Source organism: Pteropus alecto, unplaced genomic scaffold, assembly GCF_000325575.1.
Source record: "Pteropus alecto unplaced genomic scaffold, ASM32557v1 scaffold100, whole genome shotgun sequence".
NCBI classification, from domain to species: domain Eukaryota; kingdom Metazoa; phylum Chordata; class Mammalia; order Chiroptera; family Pteropodidae; genus Pteropus; species Pteropus alecto.
In genome coordinates this window covers 2,066,857-2,081,120 of record NW_006430723.1, presented here as the reverse complement: position 1 = coordinate 2,081,120, position 14,264 = coordinate 2,066,857, and the positions used below count along the sequence as shown (strand labels likewise).

Below are 14,264 nucleotides of genomic sequence, written 5' to 3'. Positions count from 1 at the left end.
CGCAGTGGCAGCGGAACCGCGCCTTCGGGGCCGTGGCCGTGGCCGTGGCCGTGGCCGGGGCCGGGGCCGGGGCCGGGGCCGGGTCTGGGCGAGTTCCCGGCGCGCTGTGGGAGCGGCTTTTGGCGCGGACGGCGACTCAGGCGTCCCAGGTGACGCGGGGCGGCGGGGTGGGCGCCTGAGAAAACGCATCGAGAGGGGCGGGAGGAGGCCCTAGGGGTCTTCTAGTGATTTCTATACCCGGTGCTGACCATGAGCAACGCTGAATTGCTGTTAGTGAGCAAGACAGCCAGCCAGCGGTCACTCGCCCGCTGCCCGCATCTCCACATTGGACTCCTTGGGGGAATAGAAAGAATCCTGTACGTTTGGGGGGGACATTTGTGTTTGCATCGTCAGATGGGCCCTCACTAATTATAGCTTTAGTGTAGTACGTAATGTTTATGTTAAATAGCTACAAAAGAGTTAAAAGTTTTCTAATACTCTCAGCGTAAGTAAGTTGCACATATCTTTCGAAATGTCCCAATTATTTTTATAAAAACTCTTAGCCACAATAGTACATTACAAGATTGTAGAGAAAAAGCTTTGAAATATTTTCTTTTGCTTATTTTCTTTTTCATCAGCTATTTGCAAAAAAAATAAAAATAACAACATTTCACTGAGTAACAGTAGATTGATGACACTGTTGACTATCAACAATGGCGTTAAATACAATGTAGTAATTTTGAAATACTTTTGCGTTCTTAAATACAGGATTCAAGTAGCAAAAAGCTGTTTACGTCGAACGTGTTCTAGTTTGAATTGGGGCTTTATAAGAATGTAGTTTTGGGTTAGTTTCGAGGTAAAATATTTCTCCCCAATACTTTAAGTCCAAGTATTTTGATGACTTCTTATTGTCTAAATTTCTGATTACTGTATTTTTCTGTTCTATGTGATTTTTCTGATTAGACTTTAATAGGAAGAATTGAGGCTGAGTTGCCTTTTCTCGGCTTCTAAAAAGTGGTTCTCAAACTTTTTTGTTTTACTACCCCGTTTATATACTCTTAAAAATGATTAAGGATCCCAACAGCTTTACTTTCTGTCGATTATATTTTTTATTCTGGTATAACCTATATTAATATGGTAAACCATATTAAAATTTTAAGATAAATTTTTATTCATTTTTAATTACCCCATTACACATAAGAATAACATTTTTTTGTGAAAAATAACTATTTTCCAAAAAATAGAGTGACATTGTTTTCACTTTGCACATCTAATGTCTAGCTTAATGGAAAAGAGCTCAAATCTCAAATGCTTCTGCATTCAGTCTGTTGTGACTTTTCTTTCTCTTGATGTGAAGAAACCACAAAAATGTAATTGAGAGTCATACTTAATAGCCTTTTTTAGATCATTGTAGGTATTCTGCTTTAATATTACAGCAAAGTTCAAGGAGTAATAGTTTTTTAAAGATTAGTTTGCAACATGGAAGCTAAAACCATCAATTTTTTTTTTTTTGTACTCCATTATATTAAAATACACTATTCTGTTTTGTATTTTGGATGGATCTTTTACCCATGCATGGTCGGTAACATCATGCTTTGACTATTTTTAAAGCATTGGTTCACTGAGTTTGCAGATCTTCAAATGATATATTTTATTATACTATATTTTTAAAAATCTCTTAATGTTACTATCGATGTCATCAGTCTTTATTGGAAATTTATCAAGTTCACAGTGGAGGACATAAGTTTTCCAATATTCCAGATTTCATTTCAAATCTCTAATTCTTGAAGTGAAAGGCATAACTTTGCTCATTTTTGAGAAAATGTCAGCTATCCATATCTGAATAGAGTTTGTCAGTCATTCCAAGTAAAACGATGTACCTCCTGGAAGACAGTGGCTAGTTCAACGTACAGATCATCACACAGGTGCTTTTCATTGAGGCAACCATTACATTTCAGTATGTCCCAGAAGTGCATTGTGCATGATTCCATTTGTTCCACAGATTATTTAAAAAAGTACTTTTTTAATACTCAAGGGTCAAGATTTAATAAAATTAATCATTTTTTGTTGCTTTATTAAGGACTCTATGTGAAACTGCCTTTTTCTTTTTCCCTGCCTGTGCATGGTGGTGGAGAATACAGTGATTGCTACTAATGTACACTTCGTGACACTGGACATGTTATTTAGCCTTTCCAGTCCTGAAAAAGACATTTCATAGAATTGTGAATATTAAATAAACCTTTTAAAACATTTCAATGTGCCTAACATACTAAGTGTACATTAATTTTTTTCCTATTTATTCATTGCAACCTTTTGTTTGTTTGTTTTCAGTATTCCTTCACTTTTTCTCAAACATTCCCTTCCCTTTTCTCAGTACATCCTTTAAAGAGTATTTTACTAGTAAGAAGATAGACCAAATATGGTAATTTTTTATACATTTATTAGGCCATCCATTGGTTTCAGAAAGAATGGAAGTTGGAAAAAGATCTGTATATCTACTTTAAATATGTGGAGTAAAATTGACATACCATATTATATATATGCCATGTGTTGCTCAGAATTTTAATTATTGATTCTACTATCTTGTTATATTCAAAAAATGTCCTGTTAGAATCCAGAACAGTTGATCTTTCAACAGATGAAGAGGACGGAACACATCATGCCTCAGAAAGTAAGGATGATCAGAGTTCATCTTCCAACAGCTCTAGTTCTCTGGAAGAAGAATTTTCATCAATAGGTTGGTGATTCGGTAATTTTGTTTAAGAACTTTATTTCTAATACAGTATTTTCTATACCAGTGATCTTACTGTTGATAACACAGCAAACTAGTGAAGTGTGGGGGCAGGTAAGTCATTACTAATGATTATCAAAGTGCCAAAATTGACTGCTCATTTCCATTGCATAACAGGCCTAAGGTCAGACAGCTTGTAAGAGGCAGAGCTGAGATTCAAACCCCGGCAACTTGCTCCAGAATCTCCATTCTTAACCACTGTGCTATATTAGGCGACTCATGCCAATATTTGAAGGACGGTAAGATTTTGTCAGTGAGGAAGTTTCAGGTACAGAATGTAGCATATATACAACTTGAGGGAAGATAACATGGCTTGTGTAGAAAACTAAAAATAGCTGTTAGACTGAAAATATTTGGTTGGAGTTTAAGAAAGAACTAAAAAAAGTAAGCAGAAGGACAAATTGGATTTAGATAATGCAGGTCTTGGGGGAAATACTGAAAATTATATGCAACTAGGTGACATGGTCATTTTTGTGTGTTAGATCAGTCCAGTTCAGGGGTTAGCAAATTACCTCTTGTGGGCCAAATCTGGCTCACCACCAGCTTTTATAAATAAAGTTTTATTAAAGCACAGCCACAATTATTTAAATATGTATTTTCTATGGATGCTTTTGCACGACAGTGGCAAAGTGGAGAAGTTGACAGACTTTATAGCCCACAAAGCCATAAATATTTATCTGGCCTGTTACTTGTAGCTCAAAGGTTCATAATTTGTTTTGTGCCGTGAACTCTTTTCAGTCTCATAAAACCTAAGACCCCTTTTGAGAAAATAAAGTAAAATACATAACTTTATAAAGGAAACAATCGATTTGAAATATAATTGTCAAAATATATTTTAAAAAACATAAGTGATTTATTAACTCATTAATTAACAGGAACTTTTTTGTAATTTTTCTTCTTATACAAGTTCACAAGGTACAGGTACTTGGTGATGAATTCAGTATTAAGAATTGAAGCCTACTAGACAAGTGAAGCCTTTCCTGGACTACATACAGTGCTGTCCAGAAGAACTCTCTGCTATAATGTAAAAATTCTGTGTCTTCACTATCACAGTAGCCCCTAGCCACATGTGACTATAGAGCTCTTGAAATGTGGCTAGTGCAAATAAAAACCATGATTTTTAATTTGGTTAAATTTAAATAGTCACATATGGCTAGTGGTTACCAAATTGAACAGAGCTCCTATAGAAAATGGTGACTTAAACAGTGTACAGTGTAAGGCAGTACTTGTAAAGTATTGGCAGCATTGCACACCTACAGAAAGAAGGCAGCATTTGGAAATGTGTTGGGATAGTTTTTAATTATCATAGGCACTAAGGAATTGCTGGTATGTACTGCCCTGGAAGTAAGTGATGATAAATATCTTGCAAAGTGCAAGATAGCTCTGCATGGTGAAGAATTGTCGTTCCTCAGATGCCCCTTTGAGAAACACTGATTGAAAGTTAAAAAAGTCCTGTGAGGAACATTTTTTTCCTTCTTTTTTTCTGGAGAAGATGAAGAAGGAATGTAATAAATTTAAGGACTGGTATGTGGAAGGAGTGCATTTATTTATTTATTTTGTTGTTGTTAGATGTTAGAACTATTAGAATGATCCAGTGATGGAATATCTGTCTTGAGATGTTCACTGTTGCAGATACTGCTTGCTACCAATGAGGCATCATATCTAACTTCATCCCCTTAGATAGGATGATGCATCTGAAATTATTTATCGATTATAAATCTATAAAAAACATGATTTAATTATTATAAAGTAGTGTGCTAACTTTATTAATTAATCCTATGTCTGCCCAACATCTGCTATGTGAGAAACCTTTAAGTTAGGTGTTAGATATAGACATGACAAGATAGAGTACTCTTCTCTTGAATCTTTACTTTTTTTATTGTAGCTTGAGAGAATTAGCTTTATGTAGTACTAGTATCTCACTAGTGAGTCCATTCCTTGTGATTTATTAATTAAACTCTAACAAGTCATTTGAAGGTGAATCACTTCCAATTCAAGTATTTCTGTTTCTATAGTAATACACTTGAGTATTTGAACCAAAGTGTATGGTCTTAACTTGGTTGCACATTAAAATCTCCTAGGGGGCTATAAAAACACTGCTGCTCAGCTGCACCTCAGGTTAATTAACTCTGAATTGCTGGGCTGGGAGCCTGGGTACCAGTAAATTATCAAGTTTCCCAGGTGATTCTAATGTGTAGTCAGGGTCTGTGAGTAGATTTGGCAGCACATATACTAATGTGTAGTCAGGGTCGAGAAATGACAGTGTAACTGGAGATGGTTTTGAATTTTAATTCTGCTTTGGGTTATATTAGCTTTATCGCTCAGCTTTAAAGATGTGTCTTGTCTTCAGTCACATCACAATAAAATCATTAAAATAGACAAGACAAAATACAGAGCCCTTTTGCAGATTCCTACATTACTTCATAATCAACATTTTTTTTGAAGTAGTTAACAAGTTAAGAATCCAGTGTGCTATGTGATTTTCTCCACATGCTTGAACATTATCCACAAGGAAAACCTACAACTGTTAAATGTTGAGAGGATGAAGAGACACCTGACTTGTATCATTTTCCTGATACTAGTCTATAAGTACCAGTCTATAAAAAGCAAATCACTTGATTTGCTATTCCTTGCTTTTAATGAGCATACCTTGCTTTCTAGTGATTACCACCTACTGCTGCATAATATTTTTCACCTGATAAATGAACTTGATTATTTCTTTTATACTTTTTAACATCTTACATTTATTCACATGGGACTCACTTCAGGACCTTGAAGGCCGACTTGGCTCTGTGCTGGTTGTAGTCTGTTTCTCACTCTCTATATGCCTGGATGCCCAAAGGAGAGGGGTGGATTGTAACTTTGTATTTGACTAGTCTATCAACATTATGCTAACCTCTGCAGTTCTCACTAACTGAGTGACTACATGTTCAGCCTTCTCCGTACTCTAACCTGGCAATCTCAGCACTTTTGGAAGTGAGAAAAAACCCTCAATAAAAACTAAGCAACAACATTAATCAACGAGAGTTAGAAGATAAATTGGAATGATTTTACTATATTTTCTCACACGTCTAGATTTGGTTCATTTCTCTATATTTAATCTCAATACTTTTCCATTACTGATACAGATTTTAAGCCATTTAGTTATATTTTTATCAAAATAGTGAAAAAATTGGCAAAACAGTGTCTTTTTTCTTTATTGAAATGTGAGGAATATGTATTTCTATTGGTGCTTGGTTTTCAGTGTTCTCCTCTTTGTTTCTTTCAGTGAATATCCCTGATGCAGCTTTTATTCAGGCAGCCCGCAGAAAACGTGAATTGGCCAGGACCCAAGAGGATTATATTTCGTTGGATGTGAAACATACTTCTACCATCTCTGTTATGAGGAAAAACAGTGATGAAGATCCTGAGAGTGAGCCTGATGACCATGAAAAGAGAATACCATTTACCCCAAAGCCTACAACACTTAGACAAAAAATGGCTGAAGAAACAGGTACATATTTAATTTATTTACAATATATGAACACTAAGGCATTTTTATGCAAATAAAATATCATGATAGAAACTCCATAAAAAGGTAATGTAGTGTCTCATATTCTAAAGGGTGTTAAAGTTGGTTTTTATTTAATACCTATTTGGTCAATGACTTATTGGCCTATAAAAGACATGTCTGTATCAAAATGTTATTATCAAAGGGTATATATAATAATGTTTACTATTATCTGCTCTCCACTTGATCTTTTGACAGGTTAAAGAAATTTACACTTATTTTTGATATTGAAAACTTTCATTGTCACCTTTATAAAGATATTTTTTTAATGTGGAAGCATCTACAGGGATTTTAGGTATCATGTATTAAAATCTTCCCTGCTATGATAAACAGTTTCCTTAACCAATTATCTTTAGTTCTCACAAGACTATTTTCACATTTCTCATTTATAAACAATAATATGTTTTACCAAAGTGTCAGTGCCTAGCTGATTGAGAAGGGAAAGTTTAGGTGGTGAGATGCCCAGTTAGAAGAATGCACAAGGGGCTGACATGAGAATGAAATGGCAGGCACGAACTTTATTGTGGGGAGTGCAGTTCTGTTGCAGGAGCGCGCTTCTGTTTCTGCTCTTCCTCTGCTCCTTTTCTTGTGCTCCCCTTCTGCTCTCCAGGGGACCACGTAGCTCCACACATATCAAAGTGCAGTAGTGGCATTCAGCCAAACCTGCATGATACAATAAGCTGAATTATGTTTATATATTTTAGGCGTAAGCGCCCTACTACACTAACGTGACAGTCTAAATCCAGGGTCCTATTCCTGGCTGCGAGCTGGATCACAGCCACACCTGGGACCAGCCAGGCCTAGGACCCACACAAAGCTTTTGTCAAATATTTCAGAATGAGACTTGGTTTCTTATAACTCAGAAATTGTTTTTTAAATGTTTAGATTCTCAGGTACAGTTAAGAAGCTCTGATAAGGAAAACCAAATGTTTCATCTTTTCCAGGCTTTTTTTCCTGAGATTTGAGTCAGACACTTAGGCAATGAATGCAGTTTCTGGAGTCAGATTGCTAAATGCAAGTCCCAGATTCAACACAGTCCTCAGACAAGTTATTTAATCTCCTAATATCTGAGTTTCCTCATTTATAAAATGAGGGTGATAATAATGCCTTCTTCTCAGAATTATTATGAAGAATATGTTAACACACATAAAGGACTGCTAAGCCAGCACATTATAAGCCCCCCACAAATGTTAGCTGCTGCTATTAAAATGGAAAAAATACTGAATATTTATACATGAATTTTTTTTCCTAGCAACCAGAAATGAAGAAACAAGTGAAGAAAGTCAGGAAGATGAAAATCAAGATATTTGGGAACAACAGCAAATGAGGAAAGCAGTTAAAATCACAGAGGTAATAATTTTTTATCCCATGTATATGTTTCCTGTGGCTGCTATAACAAAGTACCAAACTTGACACCTTAAAAGAAAAGAAATTTATTCTCTCACAGTTGTGGAGGCCAGAAGTCTGAAATAAATGTTTTGGCAGGGCTGTGCTTCTTTGGAGGCTCTAGAGGAGAATCCTTTTTTGCCTTTTTCAAGTTCTGGTCACTCCAGGTGTTCCTTGCGTTGTGACTGGATTACTCCTCTGCCTCCTTCACAGGACCTTCTCTGGGCCTCTACTTTGTATGCCTCTTATAAGGACACTTGTTGGCTTTAGGGACCATTTGGATAATCCAGGATGATCTTATCTTGACATAGCTCACTTAATTACAACCACAAAGATCTTTTTTCCAAATAAGATCATATTTGCAAGTTCCAGGGATTAGAACATAGACATATCTTTTGGGAGGCCACCATTCATCCTGCTTCGCCATTCATATATGTTCTTTTCTTATCAGATTATAAATATCTTCCTCATATTATAAGCCACTTGAGAGGACTATATCTTTTTATCTTTAATGATATAATAACTGACAGTATATATTATATGGTAAATGCATAAGCGTGAAGCTAAAACAAACTCACAAACAAAAAGAATATTGTATTTGGGGTCAAAAGTCCTAGATTTGGGTTCTGGCACTACCACCAAAATATATACTCCATAAGGTCAAGAATTATTAACTATTGTGTTCATTTTTATATCTCACAGTTCCTAATATTGTGAATGCTCCATAAATACTTGTATGACTTGTCAAATCATTTAATTTTTCCAAATCTCAGTTTTCTGGGAAATGATGGAATGATTTCCCATTTCTGAGAAATGAGAATGATAATGTTATCTACCTGAGTAGGCTGTAATGCTCAAAATTATAATGATCTAAATTAAATTTCTTATAAATTGTATAATAGCACACAGATATAAGTTTTTATTTAGTCCTTTCAACAAGAATGCTTTGAAAGATTATTTGCTCTTTTAAGTAAGAAATTATTGTATAATTTCCATGTTCTTAAAACTAAAAAACTAAAGGTAGGCTTTTGATTGTAATTTAGAAATCTCTGACCAGAGAAATGATTCATAAATGACTATATTTATGACTGTAACAGGCGTAGATACCCTGCCTTTTAGGAAAATCAATACAGTAACAGCATTAAAAAAAATACTTTAAGAAAAAACATGCCATAGTTCTTACTGTAACTGCTCAAGTTTGCATAATTCCTTTTTAATTGAAATATTTGTTTAATTACAGTCATAGTGTACATTAGAAGTACCCGAACTTTTTCATTCATGGAACCCCTAGGCCAAAAGAAGTACCAAACAATTACATTATTAAGTAGTTAGGTCCAAATAATGTAATAAGATTAATGTCCTAATAACTTAGAAGCCATTTGGAAAAAAATAATAATTAAATTGAAGAAGACAACTTTTAATTTTATTTTTAAGTAACTACAATTACTTACTAATGAGATGTGTGTACCTTTTGGGTGCTGCATGACCTCTCAGACCTTGGAATCAGATTGGAGGCTGTCATTCTCATCTCCTGCTCCACATTGATTTTCAACCACTACTTTTTATTACATCATCTGCCAAAAACCCAGCTTCACTAATAATACCATCAAAAGACTTCATCATCAATGTAGCACAATCTAATGTTGCAACTATGAACTAATTATAATTGAACTAGCAGTCCAACAAATGTTGAGTATTGCTTCGTTTTCCTAAAAAAATTTTAAATACCTTCATCACCCCTTTGAGTTCACTAGGATGCCTTGGTATAGTTTGGGACAATATGCATTTGAGACAGTGTGCACATTATGCATACTTTTTTGAATTCTGATCTCTTTGCTTGACATGCTATAAATATTTTCCCTTGTTTCTACATTGTTATAATAGTAACTAATTTTAAAAGCTGCATAATATTTATCAGAGTCAATGAATCATGATTTTCTTAGTCATTCTTCTTTTTGGTGAGCATGCTAGGTTAGTTGGAATCTGAATTTTTTTTCTTATTAATAAGAATTGATAAATATTTGCTTTTCTTTTTCTTCCCTTCTTTTTTTCTTTTATTCAGATGTTTGTTTTTGAATTGTTCTCTTAAGATAATGGCCAAGAGTGGTAATAAAAGAGATGAACATTTTTATGGCACTTACTATATTTTTCTCTGTTGCTTTCTGAAATTTAGATTGATCTGTAGTGTGTGCGACTGTTTCACCACAATCTTGCGAGCTTTAGGTGCAAGTTTAGTTGGTGAAAATGGAATTTCAAATTTATTTAATTTGCATTTTTATTACTAATGTGGGTACTTTTACTGATTCTTTTATTGAAGATTTACCACATGCCACTGTATTGGTTTTCTGTGACTGCTGTACCAAATTACCACAAACTTGGTAGCTTAAAACAACAGCAGTTTATTTTCTCACACTTCTGGAGGTCAGAAATCCAAAATCAAGATTTTGATAGAGCTATACTACTTCTAAAAGCTCTATGGGATAATCTGTTCCTTGACTATTTTAGCTTCTGGTGGCTGATGGCATTCTTTGGCTTTTAGCTATCTCTGTTTCTGTTCCATCTTTCTACCACCACCTTTCATTGCATCCCAAAACTTCCTTTCCCTCTCTCTTATGAGCATACGTGTAATCACATTTAGTATGGCCCATCTAGATAAGTCAAGATAAGCTCCTCCTCTCTAGATCCTTAATTTAATCACATCTTTTGCCATATAAGGTAATAGTCACAGGTTTTGGGAGGTTAAGACATGCACATATCTTTTTGGGGTCACTATTCAGCGTCTACGGCCACTTAACAGTGATGAGCACTACAATATACAATCTTTGCAGGGGAGAGACAACTAAACAATTTTTATAGTGAAATCTTATAGTTTCTATGACAGAACTATGCCCAAGATGGCTAAAAAGAGCAAATGAGTGGTCCATTTTATAGGCAGAAAGTTGAATGGGAAGATTTTGAAAGGCCTCTACAGAAAGTCATACTTAAATGGGTTTTTGAAAGATGTTTATGAAATAAGGGATCTGAGAGAAAGTAAGATATCAGGAGTAAGGACATAAATTTGAAATAGTCTGATTAGTTTAGGGTTTTGCAGGTATGATTGGAGCTTGATGGAAGGCTTGGTAAGCATTGATATGAGAAATGATAGTGCCTCATGGAAAATATTAAAAGAGATAGTTAAGCCAATGAATTGGCTAAGTATCTGGTCCACTTCACATATCCTTAGCTGAAACAGATTCTCTAGAACCTTTTCAATATTCTAAGCATGGTGGCGATGAGCTATGATGAGCCAGAAGACAGTAATGTGAAATATACCATGTTTTACAAGATATATAGTTAAAAATGTATTCCTCTGTACATAACAGAAAACCCAATAGCTTAAACAAAATTAAAAGCTTTACCTAGAAACCCACCAGCAGACTTCTATTTACTTTTCTTTGACTGTTATGTAGCAACTCTGTCATGGAAGACAGGTGTTTAGTTTTCTGAGAATATATTAGATCATAAAACTATTAGCTTTAAAAACACTGAGAACTAAGCTTTTGTGAAAAATAAGATTTTATAGTTTTCCTCTCGTATGTAAATTTAAAGTTCTAAATTTTAAAACTGAGAATTTGAAAAACATTTTATTATAACTATGAAAAATGTCAATGGCATGGAATTTTGAACTGGTAAGATCTTGGAGTATCAAATCTGCTTTTGTGCTATTAATAGTTGTAAGATTAATGAATATTGAAAACAACATGAATTTTCATATTATTTTTAGGGACGAGATATCGACCTTTCCCACAATAGTGAGTCTCAAACAATGAAGAAGTTCGATACTTCCATTTCATTTCCACCAGTAAATTTAGAAATTATAAAGAAGCAATTAAATACTAGGTAAGTAGTATTCATCTTAAAATTTACATTTGTCCTAGATATTTAATAGTGAAAAAAATTAGCACTATATATATAAAATCTTTTAAATTGTTAAATATAAATATTAACATTAAACAGATTTATAGGAAAAATAGCATCACACTACCAAAACATTTCCATTTTTGTGTATGTCTTTTTAATTTTTGTAATAGGTATATATAATATGGTTAAAATCAAATAAATATCAAGTTCTGCTTTTTTTACTTAATGTTTTGATAAACATTTATCTGCACTTAGCTTTTAATTTTAAAAAAATATGTTGCAAATGATGGCAGCAAGATGCCAAAACACGAAGCTTATTCCCCCACAGAGATACCAACTTAACGATAACATCTGTTTTAAAAAGCCTTTATTGAGAACTCCAGAAATGAATTGGGAAGTCACAGTACCGCTGGCAAGCTCAAAGATAAAAAGAGCCACATTGTAATGGGTAAGAAAAGCCATTTCATTTCAACTGCATCAGCCCCTCCCACAAGCCAGCACTGCTTATGATAGAAAAAGCCCTACTTATGGCTTCTCTATTAGAAGAAAAGAAGAGTGGAACATACATCCAGCATTTTTGCTTTTGGGGGAACTGCCCAAGGGTCTCATTTCTGCTTCATCTATCTCAGAGCACCAATGAGGAACTTGGGACCACGGAGAACAAAAGAGAGCTCAGTGGCTTGTTGCAGAGCCAGAAAGTGTGCAGTATTATAGATGGACACCAGAGGGAACAAAATACTATAGACTCTCCAGAAAAGAAAACCAAAACTCTCTAGTTGGGAAATTTCATGTGAAAGCTCAGAAAAGATGCATTCTCCCATAAAAAGTTTGAAAAGACACCCATTCCCCCACCTCCTAAGAATCTCTAGCCAGGCTGATTGGTGAAGTTCCTCCCATGTACAAAGCAATTTCCTTTAAGTGCATTTTTTAAATACACAAAACACAACAAAAAAATAACCAAACACATGAAGAAACACGGGAACATGGTCTAATCAAAGGAACAAATAAATCTCCAGAACAAATTCTAAAGAAACAGAGATCTATGAATTACCTGACAAAGAATTCAGAATCATCCTCTTAAAGAAGCTCAGTGTGCTACAAGAAAACACAGACAAATAAATGAAATCAGAGAAACAGTACATGAACAAAGTTAAGATATCAACAAATATAAATAGAAACTATTAAAAAGAACCTGAGATTCTGGAGTTGAAGAATATGATAACTGAACTGAAAAATTCACTAGAGGGACCAACAGCAGACTTGATCAAGCAAAAGAAAGAAGCAGTGACCTCAAATACTAGCTAGTCATTTGAAATTATCTAGTCAGAGAAACATAAAAAAGAATGAAGAGAAATGAAGAAAGCCTAAGGGGTTTATGGGACACCATCAAGTAGAACAACATATACATTATGGGAGTCCAAGGAGAAGAGAGGCAGAATGGATCAGAGAACTTATGCAAAGATATAATGGCCAAAAATTTAACAATCTGAGGAAGGAATTGAACATCCAATTTAATGAAGCTCAAAAGACTCAAATGAGGATAAACCCAAAGAGGCTTATATGAGACACATTATAATCAAACTTTCTAAAGGCAAACACTTTTGAAAGCCTTAAGACAAAAGCACTTCTTATGTACAAGGTGCCCTGTAAGATTACCAGCAGATATCTCAACAGTATTAGGAAGGGAATAGGATGATATAGTCAAAATATTAGCAAACCTAATTCAACAACACATTAAAAGAATTATATATCATGACTAAGTGGGATTGATTCCTGGAATACAGCGATGTTTCATATGAAACACAGTGTGATATACTATATCAGTATTATGAAGGACAAAAACCACATGACCATCTCAATTATTACAGAAAAAGCATTTGACATTTTTTTTTTTCATGATAACACTCAACCAGCTAGGAGTAGAAGGAAATTACCTAAACATAATAAAGGTTATATATGAGAAGCTCACAGCTAACATGATATATTCAATAGTGAAAAAGTAAAAGCTTTCCCTGTAACATCAGGAACAAGGCAAGGATGCCTATTCTTGCCACTTTTGTTCAATGAAGTATTGAAAGTCTTAGCCATATAATTCAGGCAAGAAAAGGAAATAAAAAGCATCCAAATAGGAAAGGAAAGAATAAAATTATTTCTGTTCACAGATGCTTTGGTCTTATATGTAGGAAACCCTGAAGACTACACATACACACTACAAACAAGAGGTAATTACTAGAGCTAATAAAAGCCAGCAAGATTTCAGGATACAAAATCAACACACTAGTCAGTTGTTTCTATGCTGTAATAATGGAAAATCCAAAAAGTATATTAAGAAAACACTCTCATTTACATTAGCATCAAAAAGAATGAAGCAGGAATAAACTAAGGAGTCAAAAGATTTGTATACTGAAAACTATAAAACATTGCTGAAAGAAATTGAAGATAAATATCTCGTATTCATGGATTAGAAAACTTAATATTGTTGAAATGTTTACATTACCCAGTCTTTAGATGTAATGCATTCCCTATCAAAATCTCCATGGCATTATTTTTGGAGAAATTAAAAAAAAAAACCTTAAAATTTATATGGGATCTCGAGGAACCCAACCCTGTTTTGGTTTAAATAACCCAAAATAATTGAAAACACACACCACACACACA

General features: G+C 34.4%; 1 protein-coding gene across 2 annotated transcripts in view; it reads left to right on the top strand.

The window, feature by feature from the left end:
• Positions 1–6: 6 nt before the first annotated feature.
• Positions 7–14,264, top strand: part of GCFC2 (GC-rich sequence DNA-binding factor 2) — a 39,820-nt gene continuing 25,562 nt past the window's right edge. The window contains exons 1-5 of one of the 2 annotated variants that reach the window (XM_006905228.3): positions 7–149; positions 2,591–2,716; positions 6,039–6,263; positions 7,573–7,670; positions 11,470–11,585. In XM_006905228.3, the coding sequence (XP_006905290.1) occupies positions 6,152–6,263; positions 7,573–7,670; positions 11,470–11,585 (326 nt within the window). In that variant the 5' untranslated portion in view covers positions 7–149; positions 2,591–2,716; positions 6,039–6,151. Of the gene's footprint in view, positions 150–2,590; positions 2,729–6,038; positions 6,264–7,572; positions 7,671–11,469; positions 11,586–14,264 lie in introns of those variants that run through there. The other variant, XM_025049467.1, reaches the window with a different exon arrangement.